We start from the raw sequence: 22,969 nt of genomic DNA, 5'->3' as shown, positions 1-22,969 counted from the left end.
TTTGACCGATTCTCGCCTTAGGCGACGCATAAGTATTTCGATTCTAGTGCGGAAAGTATGTCCGCAGGCGAGTGGCAAGACTCGGGATGAGTGAAGAATGACATTTTCACACGTGTATCGAACGACGTTTTTTAATACAGTTGTGAAAAAATAAGAAAAACAACAAGTAAGGAATTCGTAACTTATATTATTAATCCTGTAACATCATTGTAATACAGTCGAAAAATAATGAAGTTGTTCAAAAATCAATTCCCGGGCCAAACGGGGCGTGGCCCCTCCCCCTGTGCGCTGGAACATTAATTATAATATTTACCCTACTACGGTCAAAATTAAATTTAAAAAAGCTGGAAAAGTAAAAAGCACTATACAGTTCGCGGCACTTTTTGAGCAACTGTATTAAAAATGTTATTATTTCTACTGTGGCACGAGTGGCATGACCTCTACTCGTACATGACGATGACGAGTTGACCCCATTGTATAATGGAAAAATTCAATACATACATTAGGGGCAAAGGCATTGGATTGTACGCGTATTATACTTTATAATTGCAATGGCGTAAACGAGAATGTTTTTTTTTTTTCGCAATTACAGAGTTGATTATCATCCATAAAAGTTACACTGTTCATGAAGTAATTGCCACCATGCCACTATTTTTTATGCTCGGCTTTAATTATTAATTTTCTATTTTCAATCATTGTCATATATCAGATGGGTAAACTACTGAACTACTTAAAATAAGAAATAAAATTACTATTCTTCTTAAAATGACATTGTATTGTTTTACATGACCAAGTACATCAGTACAGTTATGGCATAGTAATTACAAAAACAAATCTTTTGACTACTTGGAAAACCCAAAAATATCTTAGTTTTACTTGGGGCTTACATATAATACATACAAATTATATTTGGGAAATATTACAGCACAGAAAATCTGTAAAATTATGAATATTAAATACCATAATCCATGATAAGTGAATATATCAGTATCATTGCAATGTTGGGAAGTTAGTGTATCTAAGTAGAGGATAAGACAATATTTACAATTTTCAAGGGACATAGAAGTAACTTAGACATAGTTTAATATTAGCACCGCTGGACCTGAGACGATGCCTTACACATTCCACATTCCTTGCCCCATAGGAGGCCATCACTGAGACAATAAAACTAGATACTTTATTTTACATAGGATAGGTATTTTATTTAAGTCTTAATGTAATTAGAGTGAGTTCTCTAAATATAATAAAGAGTCAGTCAACTTAATGATCAGCAACTCATTTTCGGGCAAAACCAAACATGGCAGTGTGCGACTCTTAACCACACGTTTTTTATAATAATTAATACTTACATAACCTACCAACAATGGTTAAATGGCTGTACTCTATTTTAGCTAAAAATGTAGTGCTATAAACTCTTTAAATACGATTGTTAAAGCAAACTGTGATAAATTTAAAAGCTTAACAAATTAATACAAATCAATGGGTTACTTGTGGTCTTGAAAAAGTTGATATCTCGAGATATTACGATATTGTTACAATTTTATTATAATTGTATGTTAAATATTTAGGAATATTGAGCCAAAAGTCATTAACACAATATGACATGCCTAATTAATTATTTTCATTATTCACCTCTCATATTTTTTTGTAACCACTTCTTAATAAATAAACCAAATCAACAAATAAAACATTTAGGACACTTTATTCCAATCAGAATAACAGTTCCATATCAAATAAACATTGACAACCTAGTAATTTCTGTTCAATCAATCTTTACAGTAGAATAAATTTTTCTGACAAAAATACTTGTGCCAACGTAGCCTACAGTCCCACAAATTATTCCAAGAGCTAAACTGAAGAGAGCCATGTAGCCAAAGTAAAAAGTGGTTTGGAACAGACCATACATTTTCGTTTTGAACAGGAAGTAATAGAAGGAATACAAGTATACATAGAGAGCTGTACTGCCGGCAGAGAGGAAGCTAGTCCACTGCCAGCGGTAGTCCTCAGCATTCAACAAAAAGTATGTGCACACAATGGTTACACACACTGTCACTATCATAAGGATCACAAACACAAGCAACATAAATCCATACACATAGTAAATTTTGTAAGCCCAGAAAGATGTGAATATGAAGTACATCTCAATAAATATTGAACCAAAAGGTAAAATACCACCCATGATGATAATTATGAATGGTTCCATGAACCACTTCTTTTCTGGTATGGGCCGAGGGACAGCATTGATACGGCAAGGATAGTCCAGTTGACCAGCTAAGTTACGGCCCAGAACAGTGCCTACTAAAGTCAGTGGTAGAATAACAAAAGTGCAAATGGACATCACAGCCACCATACTGCCAAATGGAATAGCTCTCGAGGCATGATAATACATAGCAATAAAATTAATAAAGAATGCAGTACCACAGACCAGTACAGGGAGCAAGAAAGCAGAGAGAAGCATCTGCTTGATCCATAGCTTACCACCCATCCTGGCATACAGAGAGCCCCCAAAGTACCCATTCACTGGAGAAGTTGCAGCATAAATGAAAATAGCAGTAGACAATAATGAACCCCTCTCAGTGTAAAGTTCACCAAATATTGTGAATATAATGACAGCCAGGGTCACAGTGGTAAGCTGATATCCAGCCCCTACTAAAGCAGAGAATAATCCCAAGTGAGGAACAGGACGGAACACATCACCATGTACTTGTTTCCAACCATACTCATCTCCCAAATCTTTCTCTAACTCATCCAGGTCATCATCCTTAGAGTATCTAGCATAGTCTTTACGGAGAGTCCTCATGAGAATCATAGACACCAGCCCAACTAAGAATATCACCATCATGAAGCTGTTAAAGATGCTGAACCAGTGGATCCTGTGCTGGAAAAAGTTGGGATCCAAGTATTTATCAAACCTGTCTTCAAACTTAATATTGTTCTGCTTCCAATTGACTTCATATGTGAACGGAATTTTTGCATTCGGTGTAAGGCGCTCCTTATTCTCTGCAGTAAGGTTTACTTCAACTATTCTGTTCCCGTTGTAACCAATATCAAACTTTTTGTGCGTCCAGATATAGTAGCTGTCACCATCAACTTCGCCAACGATTCCCCAAATAGGCAGGTCGTCAATGTACATTTGATACCAGTAGTGGTTCTTCACTGCATAGACGAGGGCTTTATATGACTGCTCAGTAAGTTCTATAGCGCAAAACTGCTGTGCAGGAACTTTATCCTTGTAGGTAATGTCGAGTCCACTAAACTCAAGCTCCACACCCTGAAGCGCTTCCGACAAAGTTTCATGATAGTGTCCGATTGTTACTTTGGTGCCGACGCAAAACGGTAGCGAAAAATATGCGTACGTCTCCTGGCGATTGTGGTATGGGCCAACAGTGTTCATCCATAGCACCACTTGCTCGCCATCCTTGTATGTATGTGTATGTTCATCACAATTTACTATAGTCAATGAAATAAATAGTACATAGAGGATTTTCATTGTATAAATAATATCACTAATCCGGACAATTTTTAAAAGTAAAATAAACAAAACACGTAAGTGAAATGCCGAAATCGGACATTACCCAATGTTGCCATCGAATCATACACACAGAAATGTCGTCATAATCAAAATCATAGACAAATGATGCGTTCGAGGAGCCCCTTATTTTGTAAAACATTTTTAAACAGCGTGTTTCCAAGTGTCTCGAACATCCCGGAGTGAGAACATGTGGATGTGACAGTTCGCTTTGACAAGACGAGGTTATGTTGATTAGTGGTGTAAACTTGAATTTTTAAGTTCAAAAAATAAGTATACGACAAATATGGATGTCGACAGTGATTTACCAAGTACTGTCCAAGCAAAATTTAAATCAGATACAGGAGAAGAGACCGGAAGTCCCCTAGATTTGCCGTTAAAAGTTACAAAGGACCAACTCCAACTTATTTGCAATGCACTCTTACAAGAGGTAATTTTGAAGAATGGCTTCGTATCTTGCTACGTGAATTAAAGAAAACTAGTACTAACCTTGCCAATTAGTTCTCGGGTTCTCCTGTCACAAGGAATTATATACTTATAGGAGATTCCAAGCAAAAATCTAACTGTATATTTGAAAAGAAAATTAACTTCTTTTTAACCGACTTCATTTGTATTTCTTTTCAGGAAGACAAACCCTTCTTGTTTTTTGTTAAAGATGTAGAAATAGCAACTACACTTAAAGAATCATTGGATTTAAAAAGTCTAAATTCAGAAGAAGTTGTAGAAATTATATACCAACAACAAGCAGTGTTTAGAGTCAGACCCGTCACCAGATGTACAAGGTAACAAATCAAATACTGAATGACATATCATACTTACTACTTTCTTATTATATTCTCAATGTAAATACTGTGAAATCAACCATCTGTCCAGTACTACAACTATGATCCACAAGGTTAACAAAATATGGGGCATTCTCTAAGGACCTTATTGTCGATGGCGCTTATGCCGCACAGCGTCACGCGGCATTGTATTCATATTATTTCATATTGAAGCATCGTTTATAATGACGTAAGCACCATCGACAATAAAGTCCCTTTTTATAGAAAATACCACATATTTTATCTCAGAACTGACTGGGACATTCAATTAATATACACACCGGAACAAAGGTATTCAAGTTAGTTTTGGATTGGGAGCTTTTGGACTGGTTGAGTGGTATTATGGTACAAATACAACCCTTCTTTGAAGTAATAATGCATTCAGTAATACATTTTAGTTCCATACCTGGACATGCAGAAGCTGTAATATCAACAAGCTTCAGTCCTTCGGGAAAGCAGCTAGCAAGTGGATCTGGTGACACTACTGTTCGATTTTGGGATCTCAACACACAGACACCATTACATGTTTGTAAAGGTATAGTTTATACAATTAATAAAATTCTTGCCTTATCAGAACTATCACTGCCTGGTAGACTTATCAGAATTATTATTTATGTATTTTGTGTAAAGATATTTTCAATTAAATACCTAAAGTAAAGTAAATGATACTGGTTTGAGAAGAAGTTATCCAATTGTAAGTTGGGTCATGTGAAACAAGAAAAAATAGTATAAATAAATATGAAAAAATATTGTAGTCATATTAATTTATTTAATGCTTATTTTCATTACTTTGTAACTGTACTTATTATACACTTTTAATTATAAAACTAAAAATCTTATGTCTAAGGTCACGCAAACTGGGTGTTGTGCATTAGCTGGTCTCCAGATGGCACAAAATTAGCATCAGCATGCAAACAAGGCAAATTAATACTTTGGGATCCTGTGACAGGCAATCAAATTGGAAAAACCATGCAAGGACACAAACAGTGGATCACTGCACTGGCATGGGAACCATACCATAAGTATAAAAAATACTTCAGTATTTCAAATAAATATTCATATTTATTTGAAATTTTGCTGTTGGTCCATTTCAAAACTTTGATGTGAATATCCCAGTGCTTAACACTTTCTCAATAGTTGCCACCTTCCAGCTTAATTTCAAGCCAAGAAGCATTCCACTTCTGAAAAAGCCGAGAAAGTTATAATTCGTCCTGTAATCATTCATGACTTGGCTAACAAATTGGCCGTATATTTAAGAGCTTTGTATGGCAGCTACCTCAATCAAATGCGTATTGATGCAAAAGCATTTCTCTTACTCACCCCCTGACACTGATGCCCCTCATACACTGGGATGTTTACCTAACTGGGAATTAAATAGTAAAAAGTATTGAAATTTATTTGTAGTACTGGCTTTGAATGGTATAGAAAAAAGCCTAATTAATTAAAATATCTTTCCAGAAACTCTGAATGTCGAAAGTTAGCCTCTTCCTCAAAAGATGGTGATGTCAGAATATGGGACACCGTGTCTGGTATCACAGTACTCAGTCTCACAGGACACACTAAGGCAGTCACATGTGTGAAATGGGGTGGCACTGGTCTAATCTACACTTCTTCCCAGGATAGAACAATTAAGGTATATTTGCATGTTAGTTTATGTGACTGTCAAGTGTCAATATAACCTTCACATTACATTGATACTATTGATAGCATATGCCAGTATTTAGACTCTAACCATGCTAACTTTGCACAAACTTGAATACCTATAATGCATACATATCCTAATTAGCTCCATATTTTATTTAGCACTCTAGATTTATTTTGGCGCCCAAATGTTTTTAGTCCTTATTAAGGACAATTAATGCTTAAAATTAAGCTGTATTCTTAAATATGTAAGTATTCTTTTTCTAAGGTTTTTTTATTTATTATACCCATTAAATTAGAATAACGTTGCCTACAGCAACAGCATTTGTCTGTTATTAGGTAGTTAAAAGTATGTAACTGAGATGTAACCATCAAAATGTTACAGGTATGGAGAGCAGACGACGGCATTTTGTGCCGAACTCTGGAAGGGCACGCACATTGGGTGAACACACTAGCACTTAGCACGGACTACGTTCTACGAACTGGACCCTTCCATCCTATTCTAGACCAGCAGGGATTGATCTCCGACAGTGAGTGTTGATTTAGATTTACTATGAGGGATTAAGATGCCCCCTGCTAAGGTTTTATCAAGATATTACATTATGGGTACTTAAAGAAAGGACTGTACAAGGTCGTAAAGGATCACCAACGCCCATGCGACACTGGAGTTGCAAGCTTTCAGTGGCGTAGCAGTGCATGCTATAATTGTACATACTACAACCCTTGACAGTATTGACGTTTAATTCGCGAGCATCGCACTCGTTTGATCGACTGGAGAATCGACAATAATGACCTAGCGCAATAAGGCCCGTTTTCCTGAGGACAACACGATCCATATCTGTCACTAAAACACACTGTAGTTAATACTTGAACATTGTGGCTATTTATTTTTTCCCTTTATTTTATAGAAAAGGTTCTAGAACAGAGAGCCCTCGAGCGGTACCAAGCCGTATGTCCAAGTGGCCAGGAGCGCCTGGTGTCGGGCTCGGACGACTTCACGCTGTTCCTGTGGCTCCCGGAGAAGGAGAAGCGCCCCCTGGCGCGCATGACGGGCCACCAGCAGCTCATAAACGACGTCAAGTTCTCACCAGACTCGAGGTACCTATAACATATAGATATACTAGCGACCCGCCCGGCTTAGCACGGGTTACACAAAACCTTTACAAATTATACACTAAGACCTTCCTAAAACCGCGTCAAAATCCGTTACGTAGTTTTAAAGATCTAAGCATACATAGGGACAGACAGACAGCGGAAAGCGACTGTTTTATACTGTATAGTGATATATTAATCTTAGCGTAAACGGATTCTATAATGTCATCCTACATGAAACGTTTATTTGATCTACGTGGGAACACTTGAATTTCTACTTCATCTTCATAATCATAAAGTCTATAAGAATTATAAATATTATACAAGAATCGTATTATGGGGCACCGTGTTTTAATCGAGTATACATATACAAAAACCGCGCACTGGTACTGGTACTGTCATAGATGGTCATAGTAAATTTTGTAACCACAGTAAATTCACTGCCATCTATCGACACACTTTAAAACTAAAAATTAAGATGTTAAAAATACGATAAAATGTATTCAAATATGGATAAATGATTTTTTTATTTGCATTAATTATTTTTATTTGATTTTGACCCATGTTCTTTCAGTGATATGCGTTAAAATTATAAATAACAAACGAAACCGTCAACGCCCTCTATACGAGAGTAGGCCAAAACTAGTGGCGCCATCTGATCGAGAATCAAATTTTCGTGATTTTCGAGGCATGTTTTTTCCTTAGACTGTATTCATCTATTACGGAGTTATATCTATCTTTGCTAGAAGTAACATGCATAAAAACGCTATAGCTAAAGTTACCTGATTGATTACTCTAAGATTATAATCTATATAGTATATTTGCAAATGGGCCTTATCAGGTAAAAAATCTTCGTACGTAAGATTCTTCATATTTATAGTTTATTTTTATCATTTGTGAGAACTCCATATATAAGAAAATTAATATAATAATACAATTAATTTAGAATGTACATTTGTACAGATTGATAGCGTCAGCATCGTTCGACAAGTCAGTAAAGCTGTGGGAAGCGGCGACAGGGAAGTTCGTAGCGACGCTCCGCGGGCACGTGCAGGCCGTGTACTCGCTCGCCTGGGCCGCCGACTCGCGCCTGCTGCTCAGCTCCAGCGCCGACTCCACGCTCAAAGGTAACACAACACGCCAACGTACCTAACGTTCACATTTCTATTAACATTTATGACATTCTCTGAGTGGCCGATAAATATGGTATTCTTTAAGGCGCGTTACGAGACTTTATGTTGATATGTACAGCCTGTTAATTGACTCGTCAACGTTCTTGCAGAAACCTACATAAGTACCACCAATGGCCAGTTAGATATCGGAATACGTACAGACCGTACAATATCTACTCCACATATTTGGTTTATGAAATCCATAAGTAAAAAAAATACTAAAAACGGGATGTTCTTATATATATGCAAACCTTATATATATATAGTGTACCGAGACAAACCTTACTGGTTTAACGGTACTTTTGTAATTAAGTTGTATATTATGTGTATTTACCTGATTAAAATAAATAAATATATAGAGATTAAAAATACCTATGTCGTCAATACCATGACGTTCCTGCCAGTTACATTTCTGGGAAATAATAACGTTACGTTTTAGTATGGAACATGAAGAGCAAGAAGCTGGAGTTGGAGCTGCCGGGCCACGCAGACGAGGTGTACGCCGCGGACTGGGCGCCGGACGGCGGCTACGTGGCCTCCGGCGGCAAGGACAAGGTCTTGAAATTGTAAGTTCGTGCCCTGGACAGCTATAGCCTAATTCTATGGGCCAGTTGCACAAGCCACATTTAGCGGACTGGTCAACGCCACTCATCAGTGAACTATGAAAGTTCCTATACAATAAAATTATAGTGAGATTACACATAGCACAAAATTTGAGGAAAGGAAATATGATTTTGGATTAAGTTAATCACTCGCTATATGAAAAACTGTCTCCATATAATTTAATAGCAACTTACAATGGAGGATTAACCCAAAGAAAGTAACAACAAATAGGGAATGATATAATTTAAGGTCTTTGATTTAATATTTTGTATTGCATGCAACATTGGTTATTCCCACTATAGTTACCACCAAGTTCTTACCATTGGTAACTACTCTGGGCATTTTTTTCGCCACCTTATAAATATTATAGGACATTCTTACACAGATTGAGTAAGGCCCACGGTAAGCCCAAGGAGGCTTGTGTTATGGGTACTCAGACAACGATATATATAATATATAAATACTTAAATACATAGAAAACACCCATGACTCAGGAACAAATATCTGTGCTCATCACACAAATAAATGCCCTTACCGGGATTCGAACCCAGGACCATCGGCTTCACAGGCAGGGTCACTACCCACTAGGCCAGACCGGTCGTCAAACCTTATACCAGTGGCAACTACTCACCGAATAGTCGGGTTTTGACTGTTTTATTTGTTCGTTCGTATAATTCAAATTACATATCAATAAAAATATGAATCTGTATGTATAATTACAATTAATAAGATTTTTTTTCTTTTTTTTATACAAAAAAATATCCATTTTAGATTTTGCACTTGTATTGGTAAAACTATTTTATTATTTTTGATCACTACATATAAGGCAGTTTACTGAAACACTAATCGACTTATAATTATTCATTAAAGTAGGTACTCTATATTTAGACAATACTATTTGTGCTTTTATAGTGTGGAAGACTACTTAAACGAAAAATATGATTAAAATGATCATCTTATAATATGTAATGAAAATTTTAAATGTTAAAAATTGTTTAGTTAGTAGTTAACTGTAGACTGTAGTATAAGTATTGTTGCTGTATCCTTACAGGGCGTCACTTAAACCAAAGAGGATATAATAGGACTACTAGGTACTGTCATAGTAAATTTTGTAGCCACAGTAAATTCACTGCCATCTATCGACACACAATTAAAACTAAAAATGGAGATGTATATAAATACCATAAAATGTATTTATATATGGATAAATGATTTTTTTAAATTGCATTAATTATTTTTATATGATTTTGACCCATGTTCTTTTACTGATATGCATTAAAATTGTTAAATAACAAACAAAACTGTCAACGCCATCTATCCGCGAGTAGGCCAAAGGTAGTGGCGCCATCTGTTTGAGAATCAAATTTTCTTGATTTTCGTGGCATGTTTTTTCCTTAGACTGTATCCATCTATTACGGAGTTATATCTATATTTGCTTAAACTAACCCAATAATATGTACCACCTTATAACTGGTTTGTGACATGCAATAAATGATTCTATTCCATTAGTATTGATTTCTAACCAAATTTTGGTGGTAACTACTGGGGAAAAAAATCCCGCCAGTGGAAACCACTGGGAAAAAAAAACCAGTAGTTACCACCAACACGGTTTGGTGGTAACTAGTGGAAATAACCTACAACATTGTGTTTCTGTTTCTTGGCACCTAGTAACACCTCGAATCTTAGCATATGGAAGCTTAGAAACAGGACAGAAAATGTTTATCTACATTATGTGTTCTTTTTTTGTTTCAGATGGCAACATTAAAAAACAAAAGTGGAAAAATGCAGGACGTAATTTTATTGTACAAAATATAATAATAAAATACATAAGCAATGTATTCATATTACTTAATTTTAATGCTCTTTTTTACATTAGCCTTAATACCTGAGGCTTCACCACCATACCTAGTTACCTCAGTACGAGGAGTACGAACCGCTCCCTTCCTCCTGATCTTAGCCTTCCTATACTTGAGTTTATGTTTGACTCTAGGATTTCTCTGCTCTCTCTTTCTATGTGGAGTTAGCCCCTTGTTCTTGGCTATCTGATAAGTAATTTCTCGCTTATCTCCATCGACAGGTACAATATCTTGTGATGTGGAAGGTTTACTATCATCCTTCTCTTGAGGGAGACCATCATTATCTGAGAATCCACTTTCTTCAGATTCATCATGATTCTTAGCAACATGATCAACTTCAGATTGATTGTCTTCATATTCATCTTCATTATCTGATACACCTGTGTCTTCCCCTTCATCTTTTTCCAAAGCAGAAATAAGTTTAACTTTCTTTGATGTTGGTTCAGCAGGTACATTATCTGATTTGCGTTTCTTGCTTACCTCCTTTTGCTCTGTAACCTGTAATTCTAAGTTGTTGCTTACAGCATGTAATATATTGTCTATTTGGGGCTTCACCACTTCCAGGTAGATAGGCTCCATCTTATTTAACATCTGTCTGTACTGGTACAGCTTTTTGATAACTGGATGATTCTGTATGTTGATTCTTTGACTTTTAAGTAATAAATAAAAACTAATGTTAGTACAGTAATGTAGGATAAGATCAAAATTTGTCTTTACAAATTTTGAAGCTGGACATTTTGGTAGTTTTCCATCATTGACAAGCCTTAAAACTGGATGTAAATCATCTTTAGCCACTGTCAGTTTAGATTTAAAATCGTCAATCAGACCGGCAAACTCTGGGCTCTCCTTTTCTAGTAATTGTACTTTTTGTCTCTTGGACATCTGACTTAAATCACTTTTTACAAATGACTCAGCATCTTTAGCTTTGGCGGCAAGTTTATTGATATAGTCCTCTGTAAAATCTTCTTCACCAAGTTGTTCTAAAAGCCTTTTTTGAATATTTCTTGCCTCTTCTTCTTCGTCGAGGGCTGCTCTTTCATCATTTCCAAAGCCACCATAGTCCTCATCAACATAGTCAGTAGCATAGTAAGACCTTTTGTTTTTGCCCCAAGCTTTAGAGTCGGGCAAATCATCATCTGACTTTTCCTGCCCTTCTACATCACTATCTGCAATGCCTAAATCATCTTTTTTACCATCAGAGTCCTCATCAGACTCGGAGAATGCATACATCTCTTCCTCGCTGTCAGAGTTTTGATGTTTCCTTTTACGCACCTTTTCCAGTAGTTCTTTTTCTTCTTCAGAGTACTCATCTTCCGAATCAGAGGGCTCATAGTTGCCCTTCATGTCGAATCTTGAATCAACTCTAAAACAAAACATCATAACATAAAATTACAATGACCACATTACTTATGCTAAATAATAGCCAGGTAGCAAATGAACCAAGGATTACCTTATTTTATCAGCCATCGTGACTGAGAACAATGGGAACTGGATTTAAATCATTAAACTTCAAATTGCATGTGGAACCTAGGTTAGGTTTTGAAATCTGTGGTAGCAAGCCACCATAACCTTTTTTCTAAGCTTTTTATGTACACTGATTACTAGCTTTACTATAAACCACTGTTACTTGTAATTAATGACTTCGATGATGAATAACTTCGATATTATTATTTTTGTCTTTCATGCTCTTTTTCGATAGAAAAGACTAATTTACTCAATCAATATGGAATGGATGAATGAATTGAATGATTTGATTTTTTTACGCACTAAAACGAAAACGTCCATAGACAATAAGGCTGTTTAAGTTACTGTAAAAACTACCGGCGGTATCGTAATTGACAGTCGATAATTATTGTTGTCTCGGTCGACCCGAAAACCATGAAGTTATACCCTAAACAGGAGCGAACTGTCACTTTTTTTGCCATACTAAATTGAACCTTATCACCGAGCCAGAAAGGTGTTCGTACCAGACTAGAGAAAACGGTCCACATGAGATAGCAAAAGTGGGTCGCGGTGTCCCACTCGCACATGTTGCCAATGTTAAAAAAATACCATTTTGGTAGTATTTATATCAATAACTACTAAAATTAAATACCTTCTTATATTATTTAAGTGCTATATTCAGAGTGCGGTTCTGATATCTTTTACGTAATTTGTAAATAGTTATAATGTCAATATTATTAACTGATTTAACCAAGCATGTGCACAACAAAAAATACATTAATTTTAATATGGTAGACATTGTAGTAACTTTGAATATTAATTGGTATCCCCAACTTGATAAAGAAATTTTCAAAATACATGAATGGCGGCGCTCAAGATTTATTTGCGAAATAAAGTATAAAATGTAAAAGATGTTGTGTGAAAGGTTGCAGAAGTGAAAGTTTTGTTGATTGTGGTATATCTTTTCACAGGTAAGCCTCAACTATTAAAGTTTACGATAAAAATACAAGAAAACTTTGTCAAACTCATTAGGGTGACTATGATGTCGGCACGATGTGAATCGGCCTTACAGAGTTCTTATTACCTACGTACTTACTTAATGTAAAAATAAGTTTACCTAAATAAGTATATCTTTATTTCGGCATGTTTAATTATTTGGTTGATAGATAGATAGATAAATGATTTATTTGTGCACGTAATGAGAGCTATATAATTGCCAAAATTTAAATCCAAAATCCTTAAATATTACAGACACATTTATACATAATATTCTATATAGGTTGAACACACATTTCAGTCAGTACACAAAGGCGGCAAATAAAAAAAAAATGGTGCAATTAACTACGATGACGCTTAAAGAATAGCTGAAGTGTGCAAAAGAGAAGCCATTACGTATATGAACATACCATGAGTGCGAAAGAGGCAGACTACAAATGGAAAAAACGTGACCATTTTTAGGGTTCCGTACCCAAAGGTTAAAAACGGGACCCTATCACTAAGACTCCGCTGTCCGTCTGTCTGTCATCAGTAACAGCTTTTATAACGACTAAATTAAGTAAGGTTTTGTGAAGCGTTTTACAGAGGAGAAAAAAACTATATCCATTCTCTCTGACTTCCTATGCATGAATGAAAAAAGATCTTGGCCAAACTATACATTCCAACTTATCCTAATATCCCACATACATATGACTTATGGTCACCCTAATTAGAAAGAGATGCAACCGCCCACTTTGACTTCTCATGTGGACACACTTTTTGGCCCGTGTACTCCAACCAGTTTATTAAAATCTAAATCCGTGCCGAAAACCGAATCCTGAAATTACACGTCAGTGTCAAGTGAAAAATACCGGGGAGTAGCGGAGATTAACTTTCAGACAAGTAAAATAAGACAAACTTTGAAACAATTAGTTCAGAAAAGTTTTAAAGTTGTCCTGTTAAAGCCGATAAATATGAAGGTATTCGGTGTAAAAATTATATCACTATTGTTACAGTTGCTTTTCATTCATAAAATTGTTTGTAAAAAAATATCTTTGCCTGATATTGATTTACATTCTGCTGGTAGAGCCGATGATTGCCAAAAATGTAGAATATTAACTGATTCCTTCAGCCACTGGCTTATAAAAACATCTCGGGGGAAATACGAAGGAGGGGACGCTGCCTGGGAAGAAGCCAAGCTAAAGTCGTACGCGCGGAGTGAGATGAGGCTTGTTGAAATACAGGAAGGTCTTTGCTCCGAAGTGAAAAAACATCAAGATCAGTGCTACGCTCTGGCAGAGGAAGCTGAGCAACCTTTAGAAAAGTGGTGGTTCCATGAGGACCCGGAGTCTGTTGATCTATACACATGGTTGTGCATTGAAACTCTTCAACACTGCTGCCCTGAAAACCATTTTGGAGAATCATGCACTCTATGTCCATTACACAAGAATAAAATATGTGGTGGTCGAGGAAAATGTGCTGGAGAAGGCACACGGAAAGGCAATGGCACATGTATTTGTGATAAGGAATTTGCAGGTACTTTTTGTGATGATTGTGCTAAAAATTACTACAAAGCAAGCGAAGATTCCTGTCAACAGTGTCATAAGGCTTGTGCGGGTTGCTCAGGGGATGGACCGGCAGCTTGCACTGCATGCAAGAAAGGCTGGGAGTTGCAATTAGGAACATGTATAGACATCAATGAGTGCTTGACCCCAAGCTCTTGTAAGGCTAACCAATTCTGTGTGAACCAAGAAGGATCCTACAGTTGTAAAAAGTGCCATAACTCATGCAAGACATGTGGAGATGCTGGCCCCTCTCAATGCACTTCTTGTGAATCCAATAGTGTCTTATGGGATGGCATATGTGTTGATGATCAACAAAGAAGTGACCTTTTACAAAATGCTCTTAAAAGGTTAGCGCTGTACTGTGGGCTTCTTATTATAACATATTTTACATACAGAAAATCAAGGCTGCTAGCCTCTCTGGTTGTGATAGTTATTGCGATTTACATTTATTATTCTGAAGGCATTTCAAGAATAACTTTAATGGATTTATTTTTTAAACTGTATTTAACCAATTCACAAAGTGTTTAGTAAATGTGGCTGTGTTTAATTTTAAGTAGAATGAAACTATGATAATTTCACATGTTTGAATAAATCAATTGATGTAAAGATGTTGTGTTTTACTCATAATCCATCGGCCCCTAGGGTTTCAATGTAATTATGGAAACCTGTTCCAATTATAATCCAGGGGTAACTACCATTTCGACACACATATCTAATTGTTAATTAGGGTGGGATTCCACCTATCCAATGTGTATTTGCATCTCACATTTTGCTTAGAGAGAGAGAGTGAGACGCAATGCACATTGGAGAGGTGGAATAGCAACCTTAGTTGAATGAGGGGTGCGAAACACCTCGCTTCGGGCAAACTCAGCTCCATTCAACATCCAACATTGCTCCGAGCAATTATTAGGGTTGGCGAAAGGGATAGTGCCATATATTAGAAAGGTTACAGCATGATTCGACCCTGAACCGCTGTCAAACTTCGGTTTTGTAGGAAGATAGTAGGATGGTTCCTTTCTGTACGGTAGTACTATTATTTATTCTGTGGTTAAATGAAGAATTGTAATTTGCAGTGCCCTTACAGGGTTCATAGCTGTCCACCTATGAAAGCAATAGATGACTCATTATGTAAGGGTTCCTACCCGGTATGTATAAGAGTTTAAGAGAGATGAAATGAAAGAGAGTTTAAAGGTGGTAATAAAAATACATTTTATTGCAAATGTTACATTACTACATTTCAGTGTCATATATACAAAAATTCAAAACAGTGTGGGAGTAAACCTGGTTGTGTAAATACCTATAATACAGCAGGATTATTACTAGCACAACTTATTAAATAGAGAATCTTATATTGAAATAATAATAGCAGACTACAAGGTAACATTCATAATACAACTGTGTACAAGACTGGTTAGTAAAATTCATTTGGCAGCAGTAAGCTTGTGAACTTACTGCCCTCAGTCTGACAAAGAATTACCTTCTAAATGCTTATATGATGACTAATAGTAATTTCAAACAGTGTCAAAATATTGCTGTGCCAAATGTAACTGAGAAAACTTCCACAAAGACCTCCTCAAAGCATAGTTCAGTGGAAGGTAAAAGTTCAACTATCAATTCTAAGGAATTGCAATGTTAATACAGATGTTTAAACAACATTAGATTACATATATCAATACTTTTAAGCATTCAACCAAGCAGAAAATGTCTTTCAACAAGATTGCTGATGTATTAATTGGCAAACTTTGGCAAAATTTGATGGAATTCTATTAAATATTCCTTAATACGAAATCATGGCAGAAACCCAAGTTATATTGTCTTTGGTGAAGAAAATAAAGATTGTAAAAAGAAAAAAGGTACAGTTTGGTCACTTAAATTACTAATATATTAATTATATCAACATAAATCATAAATGTCAATGGGATTAAACAAAAATATAACAGAAATTTAAATTTGATATAACCTCCCTCTAAGCTTTTATAAATTTTTGGTAATAATATTTACTTTTAAGTACATACTAGTCTACTTGTGAAATAAACACCTAATATTAAGTGTAAGCTAGCGAGCGAACCTCACCTAGTGCAAGTGCGTTGCGCTGCTGCAGCGAGGCAGCCGCCCGCAGCCGCAACCCCGTACTGACAACAATACAATAATTGAACATATTTCATAAAGACGACTAGCATTACAATGCTACGTGACAACCGAAACATCGTCCCCTATATTGTAATAATAATAATCATTCGTCTTCTGCACTATTAACCCCAGACAGATCCATCCATAATTAAATAATAAATCACTTTAAAATAATTTAGTCTTTCACAAAGCTCCTGCTTGTGCTGCACTCATACAAAACTAAAACTTACTTTGATCAAAGGTGTTTTGTCGAAGGTTGAAAAAAAGTAAACAATTTATTCATATCAGTCTGCTCCAATTTATATGCTAATCAATTATTACAATCATTATTATTAATTGGGTCCCACTTCCTAATACTCACTGAATCTTAAATTTCTTTTCGACCCAGTATTTAAAGTTCAAAATTGTTAATAAGCTAAATTTTCTGTCAATGTGTAATAGTTCTACACTCAGTCTGTTGTATTTCATGGAATGTCGCATAACACTTGTTAGGGTGCTATTCCATCTGTCCAATATTTTTGTCCAATGTCATTGCGTCTCACTCTCTCATTAAGCAAAACGTGAGACAAAATACACATTGAACAAAGAAATTGGCCACGTGTAATACCACCCTTACTTACATGATCTGTTTTTGAATATATTAATTACAAATACTGGTTAGAAATTCCAATAATTCCACTTTATTCCAATAATGGATTCTTATTTATAAACTGTAATTGCACTTAAATCTGGCAGTGTATTTAAATTAAGTATATATGAGAGCCTAAAGGTCGTTCACGAATTGTAATGTAATTGTTATTATTTTACTTTTGTCTGCTGGTCATAATTACAGGCTAACTTGTATAAACTTGGCGATTTTTTGGCCGGTATCTGTTTTAGTCCAAATGTAAACAAAATAAATAACTTATAATAGACAAATGAATTATCAAAATACTGTCTCATTCTAGTATGTCCTGTTCTAAGTACAAAACGTAACTTAGTTTCAAGAATAGCACACATTTGTGCGGTGAGCCCGCTGAATGACTAACACAGATTTGTAACAATCATCCAATCCAACCCTTCCTTATATAAATCTACCTATGTCCACTTAAACAATAGTTATTAAAAAGAGAAAACTTGTGTGAGCGGAAGCCGGTGGCTCCAATACAATATGCTACAATACTTTGTTGGGCCACCATTTTGTGACCAAAAACAGAATACTCTGAAAAAATTTCATTAGAAAAAATCTTACGTTTACACTTACCCCTAATTTGCACGAACGCTAAGGCAATATATGTCTTTATGATTGTAACCGTCGTTTGTGTATGTTTTGGCTCATTCGAGTTGACTATCTAACTTAACGCCTATTCGTTAACAGGAAATATTTTAATAAAGGACAAGCGTTCGCGCGGAAGGACGTGGAACTTATATCTAGGTTCATTTCAGAAGTCGTTTCCCTCACGCACACATCAAAACGCCAAAGTTAGTTATAAAAAGAAGTATGTAAGGTAAGGTGGGTAAGACTAACATAGTTTATATTGCTCGGGGCAAGACTAACAGTGCCATAAAACCTCCCAACTATAGTCCGAAAGCTCCCAACTATGGTCCAAATTTAACTCTAATATCTTCGTTCAGGTGTGACATATGTTTTTTTAAGTTGTAAGGCAAAATAGTTTTACAATGATAATTCCATACAAGTGATAGTCTTATCCCGGTGATAGTCTTGTCTTACCTTACCCCACCTTACCTTATACAATGTTAGATGTAGGTATGCGAATTAAATTAAACACTGTTGTGCAAAAGATACTAATAAATGTTTGTAAAAGCTATTTTTTCAATTGACTTTTAAATACGACATACACGAGTCAATTTTTTATTATATTAAGGATGTTTTATTTTTATTGCATTACAAGCAAAAAGAAGTTTGACTTGAAACGAAAGCACATAATTCTTGTACCGATTATCGATATAAGTGTATTTAACATTTTAATCGCGCAAGGTCAAGCTTTATTTGTACGCGATAGTGGTATAATACCGTCATTTTTGGGGTCACTGTCAATAATTTAACCAACTATAACGCATTAACAATACAAATACTACGCATAGAAATCGAGCGCCACCCTGTCATTTCTCAAGACTTTGAAACTAGAAAACATCCGAGGATAAAAAAACCCAAAAGCATCAACAACCCATAAACCCATAGACATAGTATAGTATTTATAGACATGAAACCAAGACCAGGGGTAAGAGAAAGACATATTCATGTATTGACAGGTGTATGGCAGCATAATCCTTTTTCTCTTTCACTCTTATAAATTTCGGTATTTCGACTATTTCGCCATAGCCTCCTACCTATGCTGCCATAACCCGACCATGAACAAAAACCCGGTCGGTGATAAGGACAAAGCATGGCACTATTTTCTCTTTCCTCTTATCGGAATCGCAATAAGACTATCTTTCTCTATCAAAGAGTGTCAGGCCCTTGCATAAACCACTTACCACTTAGAAGCCACACACACGAACGCTTTTTCAACGCGCGTTAAAAAAGAGCTTGAATCCGCCCGCACGCTAAATTTGATTTAACGGCCAACGCTTAAGTCGAAAATCCAACAACGCTTGATAAAAAGCACCACCGCCATCGTGTGAATAATTAGACATGTATCCATTTGTGACATTCAAAGCTTATTAGCGCGCGTCGAAAAAGCGCTCGTACAAATGAGGCCTAACATACATTTTTAAAGGTTAAGTATGAATGTAGAGTATAGATTACCGAACATTTTCCTAACGTGTGAAAGCCACCTTTCTTAAGGAGTAAAATGCCACAATAACAAAAAAGTATAAATAGACTCCGGACTCGCTAACTTTGCACAGACTCAGTAACAATATACATACATATTCCAAAGGAGCGCCACACTTGACGGGGCACTTCGCATTAAAACTTAGCGCGGTCCGGATCACTAGGTTCTGTAGGGATAGGTCAGTATGGCGGGGAACGTCAGTTAGCGCGGTGGTGGGAGTGGGAGTGGGAGTGGGAGTGGGTGTGCGCGGAGAGCTGCGCGGCGAGCTGGCGCTGCTGCAGCAGGCAGTAGAGGATGCCGGCCTGCGCCATGGCGTCCACGGTGCCGGCCGCCAGCTGGTCGGCGCGCAGCTTGGCGTTCCCGGCCAAGCCGCCCGGCCGCAGCAGCGTCGGCCCGAACACCGTCGCCAGGTTGTGCAGCGACATCTTGTTGTCCGCCTCGTGCTGGTTCACTCTGAAACACCGTGCGACACGGCCCGAGTTGCATTACTATGTATTATCGGACGCGGGACGGAACGATGTGAATTTTATATTACTTTCGGTTCACTCGCGTGCCTCTGACTGCTCGGATGGACCGCTTTGTCTCGCCGCGAGGTATGAGCCTGTCTAAATTTACCCCTCCGTTTCATATTCGAATAGAATCAAAATTGCCCGTTTCCGGCTGGCAAATTTAGATCCCTGAGAGTTGAGGAATTTAAGAATGTTCCGTATCGGCAAAGAGGATATAATAGGATAGAGCGGTACTGTCATGGTAAATTTTGTAACCACAGTAAATTCACTGCCATCTATCGACACACTTTAAAACAAAAAATGAAAATTTATAAAATACGATAAAATGTATTTAAATATGGATATATGATTTTTTTTATTTGCATTAATTATTTTTATATGATTTTGACCCATTTTCTTTAACTGATATGCGTTAAAATTGTTAAATAACAACGAAACCGTTAACGCCCCCTATACGAGAGTAGGCCAAAGGTAGTGGCGCCATCTGATCGAGAATAAAATTTTCGTGATTTTCGAGGCACGTTTTTTTCTTAGACTGTATCTATCTATTACGGAGTTATATCTATCTTTGGTATCGATATAGACACTCACTTGACAAAATGATTGAGCAGGAAATCGATGCAGTTCTTGTTGAGGTCGGGCAGCTGCGCGAAACATTTCATTAGCGCATGCCGCCGCGTATGCGCCGGACCGGAGTCAACTGAAGTTCCTACGCCCTGCAATACATAAACAATATACATGCTATCATAGACCTCTGGACTATTGTTCGCAACTATTGCCCTACTATGAAAGTCACAGTTTGTGTGTCATGGTTGTTCGGTTCCCTAGTAGATAGCATCTTAGTTTTGGACTATGTCTACTGTACTAGTATTTTATTTTGAATTGCAAACATAATTCAAAACCAGGTACAGCAGAACCTTCAACCACAATAACTTGTTACGAGTATGAAACATCTCCGATATGTAAGTGATAGTTGGTAGGCCAATAAAAGTTTATATTATTTTCTTTTTTATATTTATTATATTTATTCGGGGTTGGCAAAGGTTTGCATAGATGGCGCCATCATAGCTTGCCCATTTTTCTATGAGATTTGGCTTAACCTTGTGCCTACGTTTGTCCTACTCAAAGGACATAGACCGCCGTTATATATGCGCCGTTATTTAGTTCAAATTAAAAATATGAGTAGGCAGGAGGTTAAAAGGCCATAAAATTCCATTAAAAAAACAAAAATTTGACACAATTCTAGGGATTGACAGGGCAAGCTATGCTGGCGCCATGTGCTCAATACTTCGACCGGCCAACCCCATTAAATTCCAACAAGTATCAATTTTTTGCGATTCAATTTTCCATGTGGTTATTCTATTCTGGACATTATCTCGATGGAATAAAGTCGCACCTGTGTTGCGCTCCAAGCTTTCAAAAAATCTGGGTACAGCGCATCAGTGAACAGCGCTTCGGGAAGCTCTCGTAGGTAGAGCTTCAACACGCCGGTCACAGAGTGGATGTCAACTTCCTTCAACAGTTGTTCTGCCTCGTAAGCGTCTGCAAATTCATTTAATTAATATTATAAAGCGAAAACATGTGTTTAAGGCAAAGCGTTGTGCAATAAAAGAGATATGGTCAAAATCATCAACGAGGGTCATAAAACCGTTTTCGTAAGACATAGGTAATAGTTTGTCTCATTCGGGCGTAGAAGGAGAGAGTCATACTGTCTTTGTCTTGCATTGGTGCTGGCGCCCAGAAGAATGAGATGAGTGTAGTTTTTTTGTTCTTATTTACTGACAAGATTTGCTTGACCAACTATACAAAAATCCATTATTTGCTTAGGAGAAATATAAGCTGTACTGTAGCCTTAAACATAAGTGCGTTGAGTGTGCTGTTGCAGAAAAACTGAGTCAATATTTTAGTCGACTATAACACATTTAACCACGGAGTTATTTAGCACAAGTTAACCAAGGAGTGGGAGCCCCACGAGTCTAACCGGGGACCCGGCAGACCTCGTTGGCGATGGCGGGATAACTTGGACTCTTTTTTGAGAAGCTGGCCAGATATGCAGAGCATTCAACAGACACGAGTGGAAAAAGCGGCGGGAGGCCTTTGCCCAGTAGTGGTATACAGTGGGCTCTGAATAATAAAAATACTAACACATTTACATTACTGAAAGGGAGGGCTAGAGTCGGACCACGAGTATGGAGCTTATAGGGGTATGTATGCATTCATAATGCCAAGTTTGTGCAAAGTAAGCGTGGTCAGAGTTTACAATAGAACCTGTAATACACATTCTGTACACGTAAGGAATTTGAAAAGTGGCCGCCTTTTGTACCATGTTTGATTGCGTTTGCTGTCTGATTATAGTGGTTAGAATGAATAAGGTACTGACTGGTCTCGAAGCTCTTGCGCAGGCGCGCAAGGTCGGAGGCGCTGCCGGACACGCGGTACACGCCCACCTCCAGGAGGCCGCGCCGCTCCGCCTCGCGCACGCACGCGCTGATGATGAACGGGATGTTGCGCTTCTCACGTCTAGACAAAGGACATTACAAATTCGTACTTAATACAAAAATAATGTAATATTTATTTGTGCAACAAGAGGAAAGTTGGTTTTTCTTGCGAGTGTTTATTTTGAGTCCCGTGAAAGCGAGACTCTATAATTGAATCACGAGCGAAGCGAGTTATTCTAAGTTAGAATCTTGAGCGTAGCGAGGGACTCAAAAACACGAGATGTAAAATAACTTTGCTCTCGTGTTGCACATATAATTTTTCACCTCAGTAGTGAGAACGTATTAAAGGTTTAAATGTATTTTGAATTACACAGAATAATACAGAGAAACAAAAATGAAGTGGCAGTTCATGGCCTTC

The 22,969-nt window shown here is 37.0% G+C and overlaps 5 protein-coding genes across 5 annotated transcripts in view; 2 read left to right on the top strand and 3 right to left on the bottom strand.

The window, feature by feature from the left end:
- Positions 1-754: 754 nt before the first annotated feature.
- Positions 755-3,598, bottom strand: LOC134746157 (transmembrane 9 superfamily member 3). The gene has a single exon (XM_063680458.1). It carries the CDS (start codon positions 3,488-3,490, stop codon positions 1,763-1,765), a length of 1,728 nt encoding a protein of 575 aa, XP_063536528.1. The 5' UTR covers positions 3,491-3,598; the 3' UTR covers positions 755-1,762.
- A 143-nt stretch (positions 3,599-3,741) lies between these two features.
- Positions 3,742-10,688, top strand: LOC134746158 (notchless protein homolog 1). The gene is made up of 10 exons (XM_063680460.1): positions 3,742-3,959; positions 4,154-4,311; positions 4,749-4,885; positions 5,198-5,372; positions 5,809-5,983; positions 6,377-6,521; positions 6,900-7,089; positions 8,047-8,210; positions 8,695-8,821; positions 10,611-10,688. Exons 1-10 carry the CDS (start codon positions 3,816-3,818, stop codon positions 10,621-10,623), a joined length of 1,428 nt encoding a protein of 475 aa, XP_063536530.1. The 5' UTR covers positions 3,742-3,815; the 3' UTR covers positions 10,624-10,688.
- On the bottom strand, positions 10,642-12,444 carry LOC134746159 (something about silencing protein 10). Its single transcript, XM_063680461.1, has 2 exons — positions 12,165-12,444; positions 10,642-12,077 (listed from the first exon to the last, which is right to left on the bottom strand). The coding sequence occupies exons 1-2, from the start codon at positions 12,179-12,181 to the stop codon at positions 10,703-10,705; spliced, it is 1,392 nt and encodes a 463-aa protein (XP_063536531.1). The 5' UTR covers positions 12,182-12,444; the 3' UTR covers positions 10,642-10,702.
- Positions 12,445-13,970: 1,526 nt separating this feature from the next.
- Positions 13,971-15,286, top strand: LOC134746194 (cysteine-rich with EGF-like domain protein 2). The gene has a single exon (XM_063680521.1). It carries the CDS (start codon positions 14,107-14,109, stop codon positions 15,223-15,225), a length of 1,119 nt encoding a protein of 372 aa, XP_063536591.1. The 5' UTR covers positions 13,971-14,106; the 3' UTR covers positions 15,226-15,286.
- A 595-nt stretch (positions 15,287-15,881) lies between these two features.
- LOC134746203 (active breakpoint cluster region-related protein) overlaps positions 15,882-22,969 on the bottom strand; it is a 62,664-nt gene continuing 55,576 nt past the window's right edge. The window contains exons 18-21 of the mRNA XM_063680529.1: positions 22,494-22,633; positions 21,510-21,655; positions 20,705-20,829; positions 15,882-20,057 (exon numbers count right to left, since the gene is read on the bottom strand). Of these exons, the coding sequence (XP_063536599.1) occupies positions 19,802-20,057; positions 20,705-20,829; positions 21,510-21,655; positions 22,494-22,633 (667 nt within the window). The 3' untranslated portion in view covers positions 15,882-19,801. The remainder of the gene's footprint in view (positions 20,058-20,704; positions 20,830-21,509; positions 21,656-22,493; positions 22,634-22,969) is intronic.

The sequence above is a fragment of the Cydia strobilella genome, chromosome 12 (assembly GCF_947568885.1).
Source record: "Cydia strobilella chromosome 12, ilCydStro3.1, whole genome shotgun sequence".
Lineage (NCBI taxonomy): Eukaryota > Metazoa > Arthropoda > Insecta > Lepidoptera > Tortricidae > Cydia > Cydia strobilella.
This window is presented reverse-complemented; position numbering and strand designations above follow the sequence as displayed.